The sequence below is a fragment of the Trachypithecus francoisi genome, unplaced genomic scaffold, assembly GCF_009764315.1.
Source record: "Trachypithecus francoisi isolate TF-2019V2 unplaced genomic scaffold, Tfra_2.0 Lachesis_group5, whole genome shotgun sequence".
NCBI lineage: Eukaryota > Metazoa > Chordata > Mammalia > Primates > Cercopithecidae > Trachypithecus > Trachypithecus francoisi.
In genome coordinates, this window is record NW_022681470.1 from 128,438,238 (window position 1) to 128,462,896 (window position 24,659).

The 24,659-nt window shown below is 40.9% G+C and overlaps 1 protein-coding gene across 5 annotated transcripts in view; it reads right to left on the reverse strand.

Moving 5' to 3' along the window:
- Positions 1-24,296, reverse strand: part of MTF2 (metal response element binding transcription factor 2) — a 66,666-nt gene extending 42,370 nt beyond the window's left edge. For 4 of the 5 annotated variants that reach the window (XM_033196660.1, XM_033196659.1, XM_033196657.1 and 1 more), the window contains exon 1: positions 24,005-24,296. Coding sequence is in view for 2 of the 5 variants with exons in the window: in XM_033196657.1 (XP_033052548.1) it covers positions 24,005-24,009 (5 nt within the window). In the remaining 3 variants the exon portion in view is untranslated. The remainder of the gene's footprint in view (positions 1-24,004) is intronic. The other variant, XM_033196658.1, reaches the window with a different exon arrangement.
- Positions 24,297-24,659: the final 363 nt, after the last annotated feature.

The following is a 24,659-nucleotide window of genomic DNA, read 5'->3' on the forward strand; positions in this document are numbered from 1 at the left end:
AGGCAACATGGCAAAACCGCATCTCTACAAAAAATTAAAAATTAGCCAGGCATGATGGTGCATGTCTGTAGGCCCAGCTACTCAGGAGGCTGAGGCAGGAGGATCAACTGACCCCAAGAGATTAAGGCTGCAGTGAGCCATGATCACACCACTGCACTCCAGCGTGGGAAGTTGACCGAGAACCTGTCTCAAAAAAAGAAAAAGAAAATATACACTTTTAAATAATCCATGGGCCAAAGAAGAAATCATAACAGAAATTAGCAAGTATTCGAAGTTGAACAATAAAAAGCACATATTAAAAACTTGTGGGATGCAGCTAAAGCAGTAGTTAGAGAGGTAAGTCTCAAAATATATCTAATAGAAAAGAAAAAAAAAGTTAATGAATTGAGTAGCTATCTCATGTTGAAGGGATAAAAAAGAAAATAAGCCCCCAAAAAGTATAAAAATAAAAGAACAGAAATTAACACAGGGGGAAAAAAAACAACAAAAAAGCATACGACAGAACAAATGGCACCAAAAGCTGTTCCTCTGAAAAAACTAATAAAATTGGAAAATATTTGGGAAAGACTATTCATGAAGTCTAGGAATCAGTTGGCGATTAAGATCCACAGCTCAGTAGGACTTTGCTGTATTAAGATAGGAGAGTAAAGATTTACTTGTTCCTTCTTATGACAAAACAAAGAGAAAAGAAAAATTTAAAACACACTCCATCTTCAACCATACATGTTTCACGTTCACGTTCCATGTGAAATTCTAAATCACAATATATGAAGACAGAAGGCAGACGGATGAATGAATGCTTGTAAGATAAGGAAGAAAATTAAACATAAGTGTCAGCTGAAAGAACAATGAGGCATGAGAAGCAAATCCATTGCTCTGCAGAACCTCAAAAGACTAAAGAATTGTTGACACAAGACTCAAAAGACAGAGGTCAAGTGGGAGCATTAAGAATGGAGAAATAGACCAGGTGCAGTGGCTCACGCCTACAATCCCAGCACTTTGGGAGGCCAAAGCAGGCGGATCACAAGGTCAGGAGTTTGAGACCAGCCTGGCCAATGTGGTGAAATCCCATCTCACTAAAAATACAAGAATTAGCTGGGTGTGGTGACGTGCACCTGTAGTCCCAGCTACTCAGGAGGCTGAGGCAAAAGAATTGCTTGAACCCAGGAGGTGGATGTTGCACTGAGCTGAGATCACACCACTGTACTCCAGCCTGGGCGACAGAGCAAGACTCCATCTCAAAAAAAAAGAATGGAGAAATAGGCAGGGTAGTTCACGCCTGTAATCCCAGTCAGTACTTTGGGAGGCCAATGTGGGCAGATCACTTGTGGTTAGGAGTTCAAGACCATCCTGGCCAACATGGTGAAATCCCGTCTCTACTAAAAATACAAAAATTAGCTGGACATAGTGGTGGATTCCTGTAATCCCAGCTACTTGGGAGGCTGAGGCAGGAGAATCACTTGAACCCAGGAGGCAGAGGTTGCAGTGGGCCAAGATTGCACCATTGCATTCCAGCCTTGGCAACAAGAGCTAAACTCCATCTCAAAAATAAAACACAATTAAAAAGAATGGAGAAATATGTAGAAGTTGGTGTAAAAGGACACTTGGAAGCCAGATGAGGATCACTTGAGGCAAGTTCGCAACCAGCCTGGTCAATAAGGAGACCCCACCACTACAAAAAAATTTTTTTTTAATTACTCAGGCATAGTGGCATGAACCTGTAGTCCCAGCTTCCCAGCTACTCAGAACACTTACGTGGGAGGATCACTTGAGCCCAGGAGTTTGAGGCGGCAGTGAGCTGTAATGGCAGTGAGCTATATAATCCAGCCACTCCATTCCAGCCTGGATAACAGGAGGTCTCAAAAAAAAAAAAAAAAAGACACTTGGAATCCCCAAGTCACATCTCCTACCCTGTACATCCCATCAGAATATGGAACGTTTATTCTTTCAAGGAATTGAATCAAGGGAAATACAAGGCACAGAGAGGGGAATAGGTAAGGCGCCAGCTGAAAATAGAGGTAAATTTTCTCTATAAATATATTCAAGCCAATAAATGAAAAAGGAAATGAATATTTTAAATCACCATTTTGCTTGGGAGGCCGAGACGGGCGGATCACAAGGTCAGGAGATAGAGACCATCCTGGCTAACACGGTGAAACCCCGTCTCTACTAAAAGATACAAAAAAATTAGCTGGGCGAGGTGGCGGGCTCCTGTAGTCCCAGCTACTCGGGAGGCTGAGGCAGGAGAATGGCTTAAACCTGGGAGGCGGAGCTTGCAGTGAGCTGAGGTCCGGCCACTGCACTCCAGCCTGGGCGACAGAGCAAGACTCCATCTCAAAAAAATCAATCAATCAATCACCATTTTGCAACATCTAATGAATAAACAGGTCTATGCACTGAGTATGAGTAACTGCTAAGAGCACAGCAAGAGAAACATTACATGCTTTCTGACAGGACAACACACAGCACATGTGAAATAGTCTTGTCCACCCCTCCCCCCAAAAAGGCAAACCTGAACCTGGTAAGCCTCTAGATCTAGACATCAATTTACAGTAAATGCAGAGAAACATGTTCAACTACACAATGGGGATGCAACAGCAAAATACAGGTTAGGAAATGTACATGACAAATGACCTGGTTTCTCCCACAAATAAACTGCACAGAAAAAAAGAGGCAAGATCTAAGATAGAACCTGTAATTGAAAAAAATCTTAAAACATGTATTTTAAAACTAGCAAAATAAACTATAATCCTCAAAATGCACATCTGAATAATAAGACTACAAAGAAAAAATAATCACCATAAAAGTCAGGATGGAGATTATCTGGGAGATGAAAGGGTTGCAATGTGGGTTTCTGCGTTAGCTGGCAATGTTCTATTTTTGACCCTGGGGTGATTACAAAAGTTTTCACCTTATATAACAAAGACAGAAAATAAGAGAAAACAGATTGAGAAAATCAGAGGATCAAGCAGAAATATCCACACGTGAAAACAGAAAAACAGTGGAGAAAAAATTATCAAACTAGAAGAAAACATCCCAGTACTGAAAGACGGAAGTAACTAGATTGAAAAGGCCACAAGTGTCCAGCAAACGGAATAAAAAAGACCTGTTCCAAGAAAAACAAGGATAAAGATACTACACTGAGAAAGAGATAAAAGGGCAAATAACAAGGGACTGAGAATAATAATCATTATAGCAATATTACAAGTCAGAAGACAGTGAAGTATTCACTTAAAAATCTGAGTGAAAAATAAATTCTGGGTGAAAATCAACTTTATAACCAGCAAATTATCGATCAAGGGACTAAAAAGAGTAAGTAAAGCTGGGCAACAGTGGCACACTCCCGTAGTCCCAGCTACTCCAGAGGCTGAGGCAGGAGGATCACTTGAGCCTAGTTCAGGGCTGTAGTGTACTATGATCATGACTGTGAATAGCCACTACACTCCACCCTGGGCAACACAGAGAGACCCTATCTCTAAAATGCATTTTTAAAAAAAGAGAGAGAGTGTGTGTGTGAGTGAAAATTAGAACATTTTCAGCCATATAGTCTTTAAAGATTTATCCCCCAAGCACACTTCATTTGAGCTTAATAAAGCTAAACAGAGGGAGTAAACCAAACAAAAGGCAGGCATGGAATGCAAGGTATATCACATAGAAGAGAAGAGAAAGGAATTCCCAGGATGATGGTAAAGGAAAGCCCCAACAACTTCCATGCAGCAGGCCTAGAGAACCAGTCCAAACTAGAGCAGAACTCCAGAAGAGCTCCAGGAGGGTATCTCTAAGAAAAATAAATGGCACTGATAAATTATATAACAGATTGACATTGTGGAAAAGTGCACTGTGAGACATTTTGTGGAACAACTGAAGATAGATGAAGATTTTAACATTCAAAGAAAACTAGGCAAACTTTGTTTTTTAATGAGGCAATTTTTAAACATAGTTGTATAAGAAAAAAATTTAAATCTAGAAATAACAGCTAACAAGTGTTTGATACTATTCTAAATTCTTTTTTTTTTTTGAGACAGAGTCTCGCTCTGTCACCCAGACTGGAGTGCAGTGGCATGATGTTGGCTCCAGACTGGAGTGCAGTGGCGTGATGCTGGCTCACTGCAACCTCTGCTTCCCAGGTTCAAGGAATTCTCCTGCCTCAGTCTCCCGGGTAGCTGGGATTACAGGTGTGTGCCACCACGCCCGGCTAATTTTTTGTATTTTTGGTAGAGACGGGGTTTCACCATGTAAGCCAGGATGATCTCGATCTCCTGACCTCATGATTTGCCCGCCTTGGCCTCCCTAAGTGCTGGGATTACAGGTGTGAGCCACCATACCTGACGTCTAAATTCTTTACAAGCATTAACTAACCCTCACCACTACTTTGTGGTACCATATTCTATGTGGTTCTTCATATGTAAACAATTTTTATATACTCACAAACGAAAACAGTTTAAAATGTTTTATATAACTATATTGAAAGAGTGAGCAGAGGAGCAATGAATTTCTTTCTCATCTAACAGTTTATAGAGAAAGTTTTCTCTATAACATTATGTTTCATCTAACATGTTATAGAGAATATATTTATAGAGAAAGCTTACCCCCTTACTCCTCTCCTCATTCATTCTCATCTAACATTATAAAAAATATATAAAATTGATGAATCTAAATGCAGTGCGACTTTATTTAGAGATATAAAGAATTAGCTAACAGTTAAAAGTTATTGCTGCTAGGAGTGGGAAGGGGTGGAGGAAAAAGACAAGAAACTACATTGTTTTGGTAAAAAGCCTTTTAATTTCAAAATTATCTGATGTTTTAAACTCTTAGCAAGTAGCTTGCCATTAAATATTCCAAATTTACTTTTTAAAAGACAGAAAATGATAAAAGCAGTGAAGACAAACCCTTGGTAACATAAACATCCATGGCAGTGCTTCAAAAGGATATTCTCTGAAATACTAGTTCTAAAGAACATTAATAGTTGGCATGTGAAAAAACTGTTTCAATAACCAATTAATATCCTCAGAGATCTGAGAAAATATTGCATCCATGAAATAATGACCTCTGAGAAATAGAATTATAGCCAAAGTAAAAATTTCAAGAGAAGAAAAACCAACGATAGGTAATAAGAGAAAACAGATTAAGACAACCAGAGGCTCAATCTAAGACATCCAATGTATGAAAACAGAAAAAAGGTGGGGAAAAATTATCAAAGAAAAAGTAGAAGAAAAAACATCCCAGTAACCAGGTAAACCGTGGGGCTTTTCACAAAAGGACTTCTTGGAGATTTTAATATGTTAAGAAATACTTTATAGTTTTCTCTGACATGAGACAACAGAAACTCCACACTCCCTTTCCTTAAAACAGCTCAAGAAACAACTGTCTAAAACAGTGGTTCTCAACTCAAGTCCATAAACCAGTACTGATCTACAGCAAAGTAAGAAAAGCAAGAACAATGTATTCAGTATTTAAGTTAGTTGACTTAAAAGACCACCCTGTATTTTGAGGGCATATCCTTCTTATATTCTCAAATGTAAGTATCTTTTATGCAGTAATGGTGGTCACAGTTTAAAACATTTTTTTTTGTTTTTCTCTTCTTTTTGAGACGGAGTCTCGCTCTGTCGCCCAGGCTAGAGTGCAGTGGCCAGATCTCAGCTCACTGCAAGCTCCGCCTCCTGGGTTCACGCCATTCTCCTGCCTCAGCCTCCCAAGTAGGTGGGACTACAGGCGCCCGCCACCTCGCCCGACTAGTTTTTTGTATTTTTTAGTAGAGACAGGATTTCACCATGTTAGCCAGGATGGTCTCGATCTCCCGACCTCGTGATCCGCTCATCTCGGCCTCCCAAAGTGCTGGGATTACAGGTTAAAACATTCTTACTTTCTAAAATGAAACGTTGGCAATCTTGTCAGTACACTATCTCCACCCCACCAAAGAGTTAATGGTTCATGAAAGGTAAGTACAGGAATCTCTGGAAAACTCTTATTTGAATGATGGACAAACAACTCCAGAGGGGCTAAGCACAGTGGCTGTTGCCTATAATCCCAGCACTTTGGGACGCTGAAGTGGGAGGACTGCTTGAGGGCAGAAGTTTGAGAACTAGTCTGCGTAACATGCAAGATCTTGTAGTGCCAAGTTTTAAAAATGTTTTAAATACAAAATTAAAAATGCTTTTTTATAAAAGAATCCCAAGGAAAAGAAGTCACCAGAGAAATATAAAGATAACCGAGAGAGTAAAATATTACCAAAAAAATGAGAAAATACAACTAAGTAGTAGTATACCAGATGTACCAGACAGGTTAAGTAAAATGAGTAATAAAAACTGTTTATTGAATATAACAATTCAAATGTCACATATGAGCACTGACTTCAAATGCCAGACTGCATGGGGTTTAGAAGTGAGGACTAACAGGCTGAGTTTAGCTTATTTTAAAAGTTCAGCTCCTCAAAAAGGTCAAAAAAGTTTTAGGGGCAAAAGAAGTTTGAACATTCATACAACCTACTGGTTACAAAAATGGAGAAGTTGTTAAAACTAGGAAAAATAACGTAACCAAGAATATTCACATTCCAACAATCCTACTCTCTTACTTTCATAAACTGATGATTAAACCTGAATCTTCTGTGTAAAAGATATATTAAAAGTACAATCAGTCAGGCGCGGTGGCTCATGCCTCTAAGCCCAGCACTTCGGGAGGCCAAGGCAGGCAGATCACCTTAGGTCAGGAGTTCGAGACCTGCCTGGCCAGCATAGAGAAATCCCCATCTCTACTAAAAATACAAAAATTGGCCAGCCACGGTGGCTCATGCATGTAATCCCAACACTTTGGGAGGCCAAGGCGGGCAGATCACCTGAGGTCAGGAGTTAAAGACCCACCTGGCCAGCATGGAGAAACCCCCATCTCTACTAAAAATACAAAAATTGGCCAGGTATGGTGGCTCACACCTATAATCCCAGCACTTTGGGAGGCCAAGGTGGGAGGATCACGAGGTCAGGAGATGAAGACCATTCTGGCTAACACGGTGAAACCCTGTCTCTACTAAAAACACAAAAAATTAGCCAGGTGTGGTGGCGGGCGACTGTAGTCCCAGCTGCTCGGGAGGCTGAGGCAAGAGAATGGCATGAACCCGGGAGGCAGAGCTTGCAGTGAGCCAAGATGGTGCCATTGCACTCCAGCCTGGGGGACAGAGCAAAACTCCATCTCAAAAAAAAAAAGAAAAAAAATTACGCAGGCGTGGTGGTGCACACCTGTGATTCCAGCTACTCTGGAGGCTAAGGCAGGAGAATCGCTTGAACTCGGGAGGCGCAGGTTGCAGTAAGCCAAGATCGCGCCACTGCACTCCAGCCTGGGTGACACAGTGAGACTCCATCTTCAAAAAGAAAAAAAAAAGTACAATGGGGGTCGGAGCAAGATGGCCGAATAGGAACAGCTCCAGTCTCCAACTCCCAGCGCGAGTGACACAGAAGACCGGTGATTTCTGCATTTTCAACTGAGGTACTGGGGTCATCTCTCTAGGGAGTGCCGGACAATTGGTGCGGGTCAGCTGCTGCAGCCTGACCAGCGTGAGCTGAAGCAGGGCGAGGCATCGCCTCACCTGGAAGCGCAAGGGGGAAGGAAATCCCTTTTCCTAGCCAGGGGAACTGAGACACACAACACCTGGAAAATCGGGTAACTCCCACCCCAATACTGCGCTTTAAGGAAACAGGCACACCAGGAGAATATATCCCACACCTGGCCGGGAGGGTCCCACGCCCACGGAGCCTCCCTCACTGCTAACACAGCCCTCTGCGGTGATCTATCCGCAAGGCAGCAGCGAGGCTGGGGGAGGGGCGCCCGCCATTGCTGAGGCTTAAGTAGGTAAACAAAGCCGCTGGGAAGCTCGAACTGGGTGGAGCTCACAGCAGCTCAAGGAAGCCTGCCTGTCTCTGTAGACTCTACCGCTGCGGACAGCGCACAGCTGCAGTCCATTAGGGAAAGAGCGGGGCCGCTGCAGACCAGAACGACTCTGTCTGACAGCTTTGGGGAGAGCCGTGGATCTCCTAACGCGGAGGTTGAGATCTGAGAACGGACAGACTGCCTGCTCAGGTGGGTCCCTGACCCCTGAGTAGCCTAGCTGGGAGACATCCCCTACTAGGGGCAGTCTGATACCCCACACCTCACAGGGTGGCGTCACCCCTGAGAGGAAACTTCCAAAGAAAGAATCAGACAGGTACACTCGCTGTTCAGCAATATTCTATCTTCTGCAACCTCTGCTGCTGATACCCAGGCAAACAGGGTCTGGAGTGGACCTCAAGCAATCTCTAACAGACCAACAGACAGTCCTTCTGACTGTCAGACGGAAAACTATCAAACAGGAAGACACCTATACCAAAACCCCATCAGTACGTCACCATCATCAAAGTCCAGAGACAGATAAAACCACAAAGATGGGGAAGAAGCAGGGCAGAAAAGCTGGAAATTCAAAAAATAAGAGCGCATCTCCCCCTGCAAAGGAGCGCAGCCCATCGCCAGCAACGGATCAAAGCTGGTCAGAGAATGACTTTGACGAGATGAAGAAGAAGGCTTCAGTCCATCAAACCTCTCAGAGCTAAAGGAGGAATTACGTACCCAGCGCAAAGAAACTAAAAATCTTGAAAAAAAAGTGGAAGAATTGACAGCTAGACTAATTAATGCAGAGAAGATCAAAACGAAATGACAGAGATGAAAACCATGACACGAGAAATACGTGACAAATGCACAAGCTTCGGTAACCGACTCGATCAACTGGAGAAAGAGTATCAGCGATTGAGGATCAAATGAATGAAATGAAGCGAGAAAGAAAACCAAAAGAAAAAAGAAGAAAAAGAAATGAACAAAGCCTGCAAGAAGTATGGATTATGTAAAAAGACCAAATCTACGTCTGATTGGGGTGCCTGAAAGTGAGGGGGAAATGGAAACCAAGTTGGAAAACACTCTTCAGGATATCATCCAGGAGACTTCCCCAACCTAGTAGGGCAGCCAACATTCAAATTCAGGAAATACAGAGAACGCCACAAAGATCTCTCCAGAAGAGCAACTCCAAGACACATAATTGCCAGATTCACCAAAGTTGAAATGAAGGAAAAAATCTTAAGGGCAGCCAGAGAGAAAGGTCGGTTACCCACAAAGGAAGCCCATCAGAATAACAGCAGACCTCTCGGCAGAAACTCTACAAGCCAAAGAGTGGGGGCCAATATTCAACGTTCTTAAAGAAAAGAATTTTGAACCGAGAATTTCATATCCAGCCAAACTAAGTTTCATCAGTGAAGGAGAAATAAAATCCTTTACAGATAAGCAAATGCTTAGAGATTTTGTCACCACCAGGCCTGCCTTACAAGAGACCCTGAAGGAAGCCCTAAACATGGAAAGGAACAACCGGTACCAGCCATTGCAAAAACATGCCAAAATAAAAAGACCATCGGCTAGGAACTGCATCAACTAACGAGCAAATAACCAGTTAATATCATAATGACAGGATCAAGTTCACACATAACAATATTAACCTTAAATGTCAATGGACTAAATGCTCCAATTAAAAGACACAGACTGGCAAACTGGATAAAGAGTCAAGACCCATCAGTCTGCTGTATTCAGGAGACCCATCTCACATGCAGAGACATACATAGGCTCAAAATAAAGGGATGGAGGAAGATCTACCAAGCAAATGGAGAACAAAAAAAGCAGGGGTTGCAATCCTAGTCTCTGATAAAACAGACTTTAAGCCATCAAAGATCAAAAGAGACAAAGAAGGCCATTACATAATGGTAAAGGGATCAATTCAACAGGAAGAGCTAACTCTCCTAATATATATGCACCCAATACAGGAGCACCCAGATTCATAAAGCAAGTCCTTAGAGACCTACAAAGAGACTTAGACTCCCATACAATAATAATGGGAGACTTCAACACTCCACTGTCAACATTAGACAGATCAACGAGACAGAAAGTTAACAAGGATATCCAGGAATTGAACTCATCTCTGCACCAAGCGGACCTAATAGACATCTATAGAACTCTCCACCCCAAATCAACAGAATATACATTCTTCTCAGCACCACATCGCACTTATTCCAAAATTGACCACATAATTGGAAGTAAAGCACTCCTCAGCAAATGTACAAGAACTGAAATTATAACAAACTGTCTCTCAGACCACAGTGCAATCAAACTAGAACTCAGGACTAAGAAACTCAATCCAAACCGCTCAACTACATGGAAACTGAACAACCTGCTCCTGAATGACTACTGGGTACATAACGAAATGAAAGCAGAAATAAAGATGTTCTTTGAAACCAATGAGAACAAAGATACAACATACCAGAATCTCTGGGACACATTTAAAGCAGTGTGTAGAGGGAAATTTATAGCACTAAATGCCCACAAGAGAAAGCAGGAGATCTAAAATTGACACTCTAACATCACAATTAAAAGAACTAGAGAGGCAAGAGCAAACACATTCAAAAGCTAGCAGAAGGCAAGAAATAACTAAGATCAGAGCAGAACTGAAGGAGATAGAGACACAAAAAACCCTCCAAAAAATCAATGAATCCAGGAGTTGGTTTTTTGAAAAGATAACAAAATTGACAGACCGCTAGCTAACTAATAAGAGAAAAGAGAGAAGAATCAAATAGACGCAATAAAAATGATAAAGGGGATATCACCACCGACCCCACAGAAATACAAACAACCATCAGAGAATACTATAAATGCCTCTACGCAAATCAACTAGAAAATCTAGAAGAAATGGATAATTTCCTGGACACTTACACTCTCCCAAGACTAAACCAGGAAGAAGTTGAATCCCTGAATAGACCAATAGCAGGCTCTGAAATTGAGGCAACAATTAATAGCCTACCCACCAAAAAAAGTCCAGGACCAGATGGATTCACAGCTGAATTCTACCAGAGGTACAAGGAGGAGCTGGTACCATTCCTTCTGAAACTATTTCAATCAATAGAAAAAGAGGGAATCCTCCCTAACTCTTTTTATGAGGCCAACATCATCCTGATACCAAGCCTGGCAGAGACACAACAAAAAAAGAGAATTTTAGACCAATATCCCTGATGAACATCGATGCAAAAATCCTCAATAAAATACTGGCAAACCGGATTCAGCAGCACATCAAAAAGCTTATCCACCATGATCAAGTGGGCTTCATCCCTGGGATGCAAGGCTGGTTCAACATTCGCAAATCAATAAACGTAATCCAGCATATAAACAGAACCAAAGACAAGACCACATGATTATCTCAATAGATGCAGAAAAGGCTTTTGACAAAATTCAACAGCCCTTTATGCTAAAAACGCTCAATAAATTTGGTATTGATGGAACGTACCTCAAAATAATAAGAGCTATTTATGACAAACCCACAGCCAATATCATACTGAATGGGCAAAAACTGGAAAAATTCCCTTTGAAAACTGGCACAAGACAGGGATGCCCTCTCTCACCACTCCTATTCAACATAGTGTTGGAAGTTCTGGCTAGGGCAATCAGGCAAGAGAAAGAAATCAAGGGTATCCAGTTAGGAAAAGAAGAAGTCAAATTGTCCCTGTTTGCAGATGACATGATTGTATATTTAGAAAACCCCATCGTCTCAGCCCAAAATCTCCTTAAGCTGATAAGCAACTTCAGCAAAGTCTCAGGATACAAAATTAATGTGCAAAAATCACAAGCATTCTTATACACCAGTAACAGACAAGCAGAGAGCCAAATCAGGAATGAACTTCCATTCACAGTTGCTTCAAAGAGAATAAAATACCTAGGAATCCAGCTTACAAGGGATGTAAGGACCTCTTCAAGGAGAACTACAAACCACTGCTCAGTGAAATCAAAGAGGACACAAACAAATGGAAGAACATAACATGCTCATGGATAGGAAGAATCAATATCGTGAAAATGGCCATACTGCCCAAGGTGATTTATAGATTCAATGCCATCCCCATCAAGCTACCAATGACTTTCTTCACAGAATTGGAAAAAACTGCTTTAAAGTTCATATGGAACCAAAAAAGAGCCCGCATTGCCAACAATCCTAAGTCAAAAGGACAAAGCTGGAGGCGTCACGCTACCTGACTTCAAACTATACTACAAGGCTACAGTAACCAAAACAGCATGGTACTGGTACCACAACAGAGATATAGACCAATGGAACAGAACAGAGTCCTCAGAAATAATACCACACATCTACAGCCATCTGATCTTTGACAAACCTGAGACAAACAAGAAATGGGGAAAGGATTCCCTATTTAATAATGGTGCTGGGAAAATTGGCTAGCCATAAGTAGAAAGCTGAAACTGGATCCTTTCCTTACCCCTTATACGAAAATTAATTCAAGATGGATTAGAGACTTAAATGTTAGACCTAATACCATAAAAACCCTAGAAGAAAATCTAGGTAGTACCATTCAGGACATAGGCATGGGCAAGGACTTCATGTCTAAAACACCAAAAGCAACGGCAGCAAAAGCAAAATTGACACATGGGATCTAATTAAACTAAAGAGCTTTTGCACAGCTAAAGAAACTACCATCAGAGTGAACAGGCAACCTACAGAATGGGAGAAAATTTTTGCAACCTACTCATCTGACAAAGGGCTAATATCCAGAATCTACAAAGAACTCAAACAATATACAAGAAAAAAACAACAACCCCATCAAAAAGTGGGGAAGGATATGAACAGACATTTCTCAAAAGAAGACATCCATACAGCCAACAGACACATGAAAAAATGCTCATCATCACTCGCCATCAGAGAAATGCAAATCAAAACTACAATGAGATACCATCTCACACCAGTTAGAATGGCAATCATTAAGAAGTCAGGAAACAACAGGTGTTGGAGAGGATGTGGAGAAATAGGAACACTTTTACACTGTTGGTGGGATTGTAAACTAGTTCAACCATTATGGAAAACAGTATGGCGATTCCTCAAGGATCTAGAACTAGATGTACCATATGACCCAGCCATCCCACTACTGGGTATATACCCAAAGGATTATAAATTACTCTACTACAAAGACACATGCACACGTATGTTTATTGCGGCACTATTCACAATAGCAAAGACTTGGAATCAACCCAAATGTCCATCTGTGACAGACTGGATTAAGAAAATGTGGCACATATACACCATGGAATACTATGCAGCCATAAAAAGGATGAGTTTGCATCCTTTGTAGGGACATGGATGCAGCTGGAAACCATCATTCTTAGCAAACTATCACAAGAACAGAAAACCAAACACCGCATGTTCTCACTCATAGGTGGGAACTGAACAATGAGATCACTTGGACTCGGGAAGGGGAACATCACACACTGGGGCCTATCATGGGGAGGGGGGAGGAGGGAGGGATTGCATTGGGGAGTTATACATGATATAAACGTCATGCACATGTACCCTAGAACTTAAAGTATAATAAAAAAAAAAAAAAAGTACAATCAAGCTATTAATACTTTGGAGGCTAAGACAGGAATATCGCTTGAGGCTAGGAGTTCAAGACCAGCATGGGCAATATAACAAGACCCCCCACACACACACACAATCTCTAAAACAATGAAAAAATTAAGCCAGGCATAGTGGTGAGAGCGTGTACTCCCAACTACTTGGGAGGCTGAAGTGTGACAATAGCCTGGGCCCAGGAGTGCAAAAGCTACAGTGATACAGTGAACTATGAGAGCTGTGATTGCACCACTGCACTCGAGAGGCTCCATCTCTCTCTTTTTTTTTCTTAAGGCAGAATCAATTTCTAGAAATTTACAGTCTAATAACTCCATGTAAACAAGTGGAACATGCATTTTGAATTACAATTGAAAATAAACATTTTGCTCATCACTGGAACTCTAAAACTTTTCAAGGTATGGCATAAAGTAGGGACTTAAAAATCTCTCTTGAATAAACTAATCAAAGTGTGTATTTATCAATACACATACGAGTAAGTAAATCCTCCATTTATCAAGCAAATATCACTATCCTATAAAAGCACATATTCTATTACACAGAGCCCCAAATTTATTTATGTATTTATCTAGAATTAAAAAGCCAAAAAAGCTCTTACAAATTGTACTTAATTTCACCTCATTTGAAAATTGCAAATTCTCCTCCCCAACCTCAAGTTCAGCCTGAGCCCCCAAGAATTAAAAATAGCTTAACCACCTAACAGGTCAGACAATGAACACAGGTGTTCACAATTTCAGTGAGTGTGGCTTTAGTACTCTTCATGAAATTACAGAAAATATTTTTTAAATATCTTAAAAAATATGATAAAATGTCAGTTTTATAGAACACCTTTGTATGTTTGTGTTTCTACCAAAAGCATGTGTTTCTGTGATCACAAAAATACTTTTATAAACGATAAAAAATACAGATCTTAAGTTTTTTTTTTAAATTGTAAATGAGGTCAGGCATGGTGGCTCATCCCTGTAATCCCAGCACTCCACACTGGTAGGCCAAGGCAGGTAGATCGTTTGAGGTCAGGAGTTCCATACCAGCCTGGCCAATGTGGTGAAACCCCATCTCTACTAAAAAACACAAAAATTAGCCAGGCACATTGGCACACAGCTGTAATCCCAGCTACTTGGGTGGCTGAGACATGAGAACTGCTTGAACCCAGGAGGCAGAGGTTGCAGTGAGCTGAGATCGCACCACTGCATTCCCACCTGGGCAAGAAAGTGAGATTCCATTTCAAAAAAAAAACTGTAAATGACACTGTCAAATATATCAAGTATTTTCAAAATGGCAAATACCAAACATTTAGAAAGAGTAATAGATTTCAAAAATATATCTGATTTCTTTTAAAGCCAATATGACAATCGGTAAAATCTTTACATAGCAATATCCAAAGCCATCTAAATTATTTGTGCAAAAGGAATCCTTGATATTATCTCACATATACAATGAATAACAAAGAAAGGTTAACTACAGACTTAAAACACCAAAACCAACAAGGCCGGCCGGGCGCGGTGACTCAAGCCTGTAATCCCAGCACTTTGGGAGGCCGAGATGGGCGGATCACGAGGTCAGGAAATCGAGACCATCCTGGCTAATATAGTGAAACCCCGTCTCTACTAAAAAATACAAAAAAATCAGCTGGGCGAGGTGACGGGCGCCTGTAGTCCCAGCTGCTCGGGAGGCTGAGGCAGGAGAATGGCGTGAACCTGGGAGGCGGAGCTTGCAGTGAGCCCAGATCTCGCCACTGCACTCTAGCCTGGGCGACAGACTGAGACTCCATCTCAAAAAAAAAAAAAAAAAAAAACCAACAAGGCCAATAATACACATAAAAAACACAGAAAAATGTGAATTAAGTACAAGTATATACATTCATGCTCAAGTCCAGAATTTATAAAGTTGATTACATTACACAAAATGAGCCTCCACTAACAATTCAGGCAAGGATGAACTGGAAAGTTCAGCGTTTTCATTATAATCCTGCAGACTCTGGTCCTAAGACCAAGGAGAAAGAAATAATAGCACTGAGGGGCTCTTGCTGCAAGCCACTAACTGTACCCTAGAGTTTTAAAAGTTCCAACTACTACAAAGGAAAGTATGAACTGGATCTTTGTTAGGTAGTAGAGTACATGGATCACAAGAGCTTGAAAATATCTTCATCTTACTATACCGTTTAACTTTCTCAAAAGCATTCATATCTAATTTTCTCCTCCCAATAATGCCATAAAATAGGAAGAGAAGACTACTGTTTAACAAATGAAAAATGTGGAACTCAGAAGTAAAATTACTTTCTTAAAGTTGTAAAGAAAGATAGGTAATGCTTGGCTCTACTATGGTAAACCCCAGTTAAGTGATACTATTTCTGAGACAAAGTTATTCTAGATATTTGTCACTTTGGGTCCCAATTACAAACCAAGGTCACATACTGTGGGGAAGGCCAAGAATATTTTCAGACTTAGCAAATGGTGAAATCAGGCCATTCACTGCCATTATCCAGCCTCTTGTCCACAGTATATTTTGCCATTAAGGCCTTTTTATAGGTCTAACTGAAGTCATCTACCAGTGATGAAATGATGCATTTCCACAGATGGTTCAACTTGGTTGTTAAGTGTCCTCAGATACTAATACAAGTTGAGCGTCCCTATTCTAAAAGTGCAAAATCTGAAATGCTTCAAAATCTGAAACTTTCTTTTTTTTTTTTTTTTTTTTTTTTTTGAGACGGAGTCTCGCTCTGCCGCCCAGGCTGGAGTGCAGTGGCCGGGTCTCAGCTCACTGCAAGCTCCGCCTCCTGGGTTTACGCCATTCTCCTGCCTCAGCCTCCCAAGCAGCTGGGACTACAGGCGCCCGCCATGTCGCCGGGCTAGTTTTTTGTATTTTTTAGTAGAGACGGGGTTTCACCATGTTAGCCAGGATGGTCTCGATCTCCTGACCTCGTGATCCGCCCGTCTCGGCCTCCCAAAGTGCTGGGATTACAGGCTTGAGCCACCGCGCCCGGCCCAAAATCTGAAACTTTCTAAGCATCGACCCCATGTGAAAAATTCCACATCTGACCTCATGACGGGTTGTAGTCAAACACAAGTGGCACAACACAGTTTATTCAGTGTCCCCAAGGAAAAAATAAGCTTTAGACTAAGCATACAACGTGTATATGAAACATAAATTAATTTTCTGTTTAAACTTGGGTCTCATCCCCAAGACATCTCATTTGTATACGCAAATTTCCAAAATCTGAAAAAGTCTAAAATCCAAAACCCTTCTGGTCCCAAGCATTTCAAATAGGGATATTCAACCTGTAGCTGTCTGCCCAATTTTGACACAAGAAAAAGTTCAAAGACAGCTGACTGTAGTATACATTTTCAAAGCTCTGTATTTGAGTCTCATATAAACAAATACAAAAGGACTTTATAAATGGTTCTTCAAACACCAACAGAACTGGGAAACTAACATAATTACTAGGCTGATAATGCTACAAGTCAAACACAACATATTTGTTTTCTTCTCCCATAGGAATATGTCTTTGCATCTCAAGATTCACCTGGGGCTGTCTATCGATTATTCACAAACCAAGATCTTTCCCACCCAAGGCATTCATACATATTGTACCTACTACCAAAATTGCCCTTCTTCCTCATCTTTTTTTTTTTTTTTTTGAGACAGAGTCTCACTCTGTCACCCAGGCTAGAGTGCAATGGTGCAATCTTGGCTCACTGCAGCCTCCGCCTCCTGGGTTCAAGTGAACCTCAGCCTCCTGAGGAGCTGGGATTACAGACACGCGCCACCACACCTGGCTAATTTTTTTGTATTTTTAGTAGAGACAGGGTTTCACCATGTTGGCCCAGCTGGTCTCAAACTCCTGGCCTCAAGCGATCTGCCCACCTCAGCCTCTCAAAGTGCTAGGATTACAGGTGTAAGCCAATGAGCCCAGCCCCCTCCTTCATTATTTACATAGCTGATCCTTCCTTCTAAGCAGAGTCATGTGCTACACAGTAACATTTTGGTCAAACACAGATTACATATGCAACAGTGGTCCCATAAGATTATAATGAAGCTGAAAAATTTATATTACTCAGTGACTTTGTAACCACTGTAATGCAATGCTTTACAATGTGTTTGCAGTGACGTTGGTATAAAACAAACCTACTGCACTGCCAGTAGCATAAAGTCTTGTGCATATACTCATTAGGTACAATACACAATATTAATAACAAACGACTATGTTACTGGTTTATGTATATGCTATTTAGTTGTCCCTTGGTATCCACAAGGCACTGGTCAGAGAACCTCCTGAGGATACCAAAATCCACAGATACTCAAGTTTTGCAGTATGACCCACAGAACCTATGGACGCTAAAAGTTGGCCCTGGCTAGGCCCAGTCACTCATGCCTGTAATCCCAGCACCTAAGGAGGCCAAGGCAGGAGGATTGTTTGAGGCCAGGAGTCCAAGACTAGCATAGGCAACATACCAAGACCCCGTTGCTACAGAGTATTTTAAAAATTAGCCAGGTGTGGTGGCAGGCACCTGTAGTCCTAGCTACGCAGGAGGCTGAGGTGAAAGGATCACTTGAGCCTGGGAGTGTGAGGGTACAGTGAGCTATGATCATGCCACTGCACTCCAGGCTGGGCAAGAGAGAGACCCTGTCTCTTTTAATGAAGAAAAAAACAAAAAGGCCAGGTGTGGTGGCTCACCCCTATAATCCCAGCATTTTGGGAGGCCAAGGCAGGCAGATCACGAGGTCAGGAGATCAAGACCATCCTGGTCAACATGGTGAAACCCCGTCTCTACTAAAAAATACAAAAAAATTAGCCAGGCATGGTGTCAGGCACCTGTAGTCCCAATTACTCAGGAGACTGAGGCAGGACAATGGCACGAACCCAGGAGGCAGAGTTTGCAGTGATCTGAGATGGCACCATTGCCTGGACTCCATCTCGAAAAAAAAAAAAAAGGAAAAAAAGAAAAAAGAAAGGTAATGTCATTAGGATCCATAACTATATTATAATGACAATGCTTTGAAATTTTAAAAGTATTTTTAGTACTGGATAAGTGCTTCACAAACTACCCTTCTATCTCCCTGATTATGGGAGAATTCTTTAACTGCTATCAAAAAATCCTCAGAAATGAGAATCAATAGAGGGGTTCAAGTACCAATAAGAACTTTAAATTAAATGAAGACAGGAGAAAGTGATGCTTTATCTTATCAAGGAAAATGGTTTACTTTGTTTCTATATGTTCAAAGTATTTCTTTTAATACTTACATTTTTAGAGACAGGGCCTGGCTTTGTCACCCAGGCTGGAGTGCAGTGGCACATCACAGCTCTCATAGTTCACTGCAGTCTCAAACTCCTGGGCTCAAGCAATCCTCCTACCCAATCCTCCTGCCTCAGCCTCCTGAGTAGCTGGGACTACCATGCCTGGCTCAGGAATAATTTAACAGAAGAAATTCAAGAATTGTACGATGAAAACTACATAATGTCAGAGAAAGAAATTAAATAAGATCTATGTAACTGGAAAGGCATCCCATGTTCATAGATGTTAATAATATTAAAATGACAAGTCTTCCCAAATCAATCTATAGATTCAATACAATACCTACCAAAATCCCAGCTGCGTTTTTTGCACAGACTCACAGATTAATCCTAAAATTTACATGGAAAAGTGAAAGAAACCCAGAATAGCCAAATTGTTTTTAAAAAAGAAAAAACTTGAGGACTCACACGTCCCAATTTCAAAACTTACTATGAAGTAATGGTAATTAAAATGTTATGGTACAGTCCTAAGTACAAACACATAAATCAGTGGAATAAAACTGTGATCCAGGAACAAACTTTTACATGTATGGTTAATTTATTTTTGACAAGATTGTCAAACACAAGTCAATGATGAAAGAATTAGTTTTTTTAACAAATGGTACTAGAAAACTGGTATCCACATGCAAAACACTGAAGTTGGACCCCTACCTCACACCATATATAAAAAATTAACTCAAAATAGATGACAGACCTAAATGTAAAAGCAAAAACTATAAAGCTCTTTAGATATGGCATCAAAAGCATAAGCCAAAAAAAAAAAAAAAAGGAATAAACTGAACTTTAGCAAAATTAAAAACATTTGTGCTTAAAAGGACACCATCAAGAAAGTGAAAAGACAATCCACAGGATGGGAAAAAAAAAGTCTGCAAATCATATATGATAAAAGACTTGTATCCAAAATATATGAAAAACTCTTACAACTCAAGAATAAAAAAGACAGCCCCATTTTTTAAATGAGTAAAAGACTTAAATAGACAGTTCTCCAAAGGTATACAAATGGCCAACAAGCACATGGAAAGATCCTCAATATAATTAGCCATAAGTGAAATGCAAATCAAAACCACAATGAAATACCAATTCAAACCCTAGAATGGTTATAATCAAAAGACAGACTATAACAAGTATCAGTGAGGATGTGGATAAACTGGTGAGATAATCACTCACCAGATAATCGCTTGTGAGATTGCAGAATGGTGCAGTCTCTTTGAAAAACAGTTTGGCAGTTCCTCAAAACATTAATCCGAGTTATCATGTGACCCAGCAATTTCACTCCTAGATATGTGTACCCAAGAGAAACGAAAACATGTTCACCCAAACCTTATACATGAATGATCACTGAAGCATTACTTATAAAAGTCAAAATGTGGGAACAACCCAAATGTCCATCAACTGATGAGAGACAAACAAAAAAGGTATATTCATATAATGAAATATCATTTGGCCCTAAAAATATATGAAGTGACTATAAATGCTACAACATGGCTGTACCTTGAAAACATTAACGATATAGTTTGGATTTTGTGTTCCTGCCCAATCTCCTGTCAAACTGTAATCCCCAATTGGAGGAAGGCCCTGGTGGGAAATGACTGGATCATGCAGACAGATTTCCCCCCCTGCTGTTCTCATGATACTGAGTTCTCTGGTTGTTTAAAAGTGTGTGGCACTGCCCCCATCTAATTCTCCTGCTCTGGCCACTTCAAGAGGGCCACTCCGAGGGGAAGTTTCCTGAGGCCTCCCCAGTCATGCTTCCTGTATAGCCTGTGGAACCGTAAGCCAGTCAAAATTATTTTCTTTATAAATTACCCAGTCTCAGGTATTTCTTCATAGCAGTGCAAGAATGGACTAACACAGTTATGCTAAGTGAAGGAAGCCAGACATAAAAGGCCACATATTGTACTACTCCATTTATATGAAATGTCCAGAACAGGCAAATCTATACACACAGAAAGTAGATTAGTGGTTGCCAGAAGATAGGGGAGGGGTGAAGGGGAGTGACTGTTAATGGATTAAGATTTTCTTTTTGGGGTGATGAAAATGTTCTGAAATTAGGTAGTGGTGATGGTTGCACATGTGAGTATACTAAAAAAACCACTCAACTGTACACTTTCAAAGGTTGCATGTCAATTATGTACATATAACTATAGTATATAAATTATATCTCAATAAAACTTATTTAAAAACTGTACAGTTAAGATTTGTGCATTTCAATATACACTTTACCTAAAAATAAAACTTTAAAAAATAATAAAAACAATGGCCTGGGCGCAGTGGCTCAATCCCAACACTTTGGGAGGCCACAGCGGGAGGATTGCTTGAGGCCAGAAGTTCATGACCCGCCTGGGCAACACGGTAAGATCCCGTCTCTACAAAAAAAATTAAAAATTTAAAAATTAGCCAGGTGTGGTGTATGCACCTGTAGTCCTAACTACTTGGCAGGCTAAGGCAGGAGGATCACTTCGGCCCAGGAGTTTGAGGCTGCAGTGAGTTATGATAGCACCACTTCACTCCAGCCTGGGTGACAGAGGAAGACCCTGTCTCTTTTTACAAAAAAAAAAACAAAAGAATGGATACATAAAAGTTCATTATTCTATTCTGCTCACTTTGTATTATGTTTGAAATATTCCTTAAGTTTTTTTTTACCTAAGTGTAAAAACAAAGTAATTTTTTTAAACAAAACATTCCTAATATCCATCTTTTGTTGTTTTTTGACACAGGAATCAGAATCTTGTATTTTAAAAAGACTAGAGAGGTCACTATCTTTCATTATTCTATTGCAATGTTATACGAAAACAGAAATACGACAGAAGACATGGTATATGGTAAAAATGAATACTTCATCTTAAATGTACAAAAAGAATCTGAACTTTCTCAGTTCTATGGCAGTTCCTCATCCTTGGATTCCTGTGGTTTCCATGGTTAATGAAGGTAACAATTTCTCACTACATGGATGCAATAACCGCTAATACTGTGCTGTGCATTACAATAGCACTGCTACATATGGCCATTTAAATTTTAGTTTTAACGAATTAAATTATAAATTCAGTTCTTAGTCTCACTAGTTAACATTTCTAGTGTTCAATACCCACATGTGGCTACTGGCTACTGTACTGGATACGGCAGATATAGAACACTGCCATCACTGGAGAAATTTCTACTAGATAGCACTCTAATACCTAAGAAATATCCACAGGGAAACTTTTACATCCCAATTTAGGATTGTTATACTGGATTTCACAGCAATAAACAAATTTTCCTGAAGAACAGGGAAAACAAAGTACAAACATATTAGCCATCAAAGATCGTTCATGAAAGTGTAGACTAACTAAAACAGCAGTTAAGTTTTACTTTCAGAACCATCAAGCTACAGATGTTGGTCACCGCAACTCCTCAGTTTCCTCAAGTCAGATGTAAAGATTATGCTGAAAAATGATTAAAGCAAATTATCCTTAAAAGATCCCACAAAAAGGAATATTTATAATCCATGAAATCAAAGAGTTAATGACCTACAGTAAAATACACAGAATAAAATGTCTTTCCTAACAGAGCTTTGAGGAAACGGGGATAATTTAAAGAACTATTAAATATAATTGTGTCATCTAGAAAAAAGGCTTAACAAGATGATTTCTGTACAACTAGTTCTAAAACTGTGTGTGCATTTCATCCTGATAGTCACACATTTCCGTTAATACCCACTAACATTATAAATGTAGTATCAGGAAGCAGGTGCGTTCTTAATTCAAATACTTGGAACAGTTTTAGCACTTTAAAAAACTGCAGGTGAACTAATTTTAAAATGTGAATTCAAATACATTTTTATATTTAGGAATCTGAAAAAATAACAGTCATTTTGTATTCCCTCTCGTTATAACTAAACTATCGGGCACTTAAAGCCATCAGTCTAAACAACTCCCTTTAAAGCACTTTCAAACCTTAAAAAGGTTATTATGAATTTAATTACACTTTATCCACATTAACTACTTCTACATTCAACTATCTTTGAAATTTACTGACAAAAAAAAAAAAGGAATTCCCAAGAGAGAACGAAACCATGGAAATTGAAACCACCTTGTAGGCTAGGTATACAGCAGGGTCACATGGAATCGACCTGAAGGAGAAAGTAACTACTATTACCACCGGAGGTTCTGGAGTCAAATTAAATCAGGTACTATTTACATATTTCTAGCTCTGTACTGACCTCACATGGTGCTTTCCTATGTATTACACACAGGCCTAGCTAGGTTTTCACATTTAAGTTAGTGTTACATGGTCTCTATCTTTAACCAAAGTTAAATGTTTTAAAGAATAGAGTAACATTCCACAAGCCTTTTCCCATTGTTCACAAACCCTTGCTGTTCGTCAGATCACCCCGATAAATCCATCTGTTCCCTCTTATTGCTTCCAAAGAAAAATTCAAGCAACCAAGGAAACCAGATTGTAAAACACAGTCAGAGTTAGAGTTCTGGCACTACCGAAACATATTAACAAATCTTGGCAAATTAGTTAAAATTCCTTAAGCCGTAATTACCTCAGTTGTAAAAATGAATACAATACAAATCTACATCCTAGATGTAGATTGTATGAGTTAGGTTTAATTAAACACAAGAAAGGTTTCAGATTTTTGGTGAGTTCCAAATATAAGGTACCCAGCTCTCCCCCATCTCACTTTCCCTCCCATCTCTTCCCTTTAAGCTTTCAGGCTGTGCTTCCAACCTCCACTTCAGTGTGTTCCCCTTATCCTTACCAGCACCTACACTCGACCCCCTTTACTCCAATTCCATCACCCTCCGATTCCAAGCTGCTACTTCCCTTTGCGCACTGCTAAGGTCCCAGGCAGCCCTCCACTCTGCTCCCCACATTTCCCTCAGCCCCCATTTCCCAACGGCTCCTCCTCTCGGCTCCCCACTCCCTCGTCACCAGGTTCATCCTGCCCCTCCAATCGTCTCCCGCCCCCAGGTTCCTTCCTGCCCTCCAAACACAGCTTCCCCGTCTCAACGTTTCATCTTCCTCCAACGTCTCCCCCAACGACCTACTCGCTCCTTTAGTCCCTATTTTCTCCAACACTCAACTGACTACTTCTCTTCATCCATTTTTTTCAATATACACATAAATGCAAAGGCACTCACATACAAGAGCCCCCACCCCCACCTTGGTCCTCCATCTTTCCCTTTTATACATGCTTCCTTTCTTCCTCCTTCTCCCCCACCCCCATCTCCTCCGGAAGAGTCTGTTCCCAGGCCAAGGTCTCTCACCTCATTCGGTCACTTCAGTGGTGCCAACCGCTTCATACAGGAAAAAACAACCAATCCGTCCCCGTGGGCGCTTCCCCTGCGAGTCCGAGCACTTACTGGGCACCTGCCCCACCGGGTACCCGGCACATATGCACGCACAAACCGAGGTCTTTGGAGACGAGGCTTGGGGGTAGAATGAGCGTTCTTACACCGGCCTCAAACACAGCCCACTTCAATACAGCCCCTCGCCATTTTGGTTTCCCGCGGACTGCCGGTGCATTCTGGGAGCGCGGAGCAACTCCGGTGCCGAATGGCAGCTCTCCAAAGCCGCGGGGGGGCAGGGACTGCGCGGCGAGCGCGGAGGAACACCGCGTCCTGCGTCCCCGGCTGGGGCTGAACAAAGAAGGACTCTTTAACGTTGCAGTGAGGCTCAGTCCTTCCGCCGCCGGGGCTAACACAATAATGAGCGCTGTGCTTCTGGTCGTCGGCTGGCTGGGTCTGTTATACAGGAAAGGGTCGTGAGCGACCTTCGGTGTGCGTGGTTGTGACGGTGCTCTGTGCATCTTGCTGGGCCGATTTCTTTTCCCTGGAGAAAATCTTAACTGAAGCACGTTTCCTCTACCTTCATCCTGAGGCCTGCTGTTAGAATTTCCTTCAGCGGGGAGAAGACCCAAGA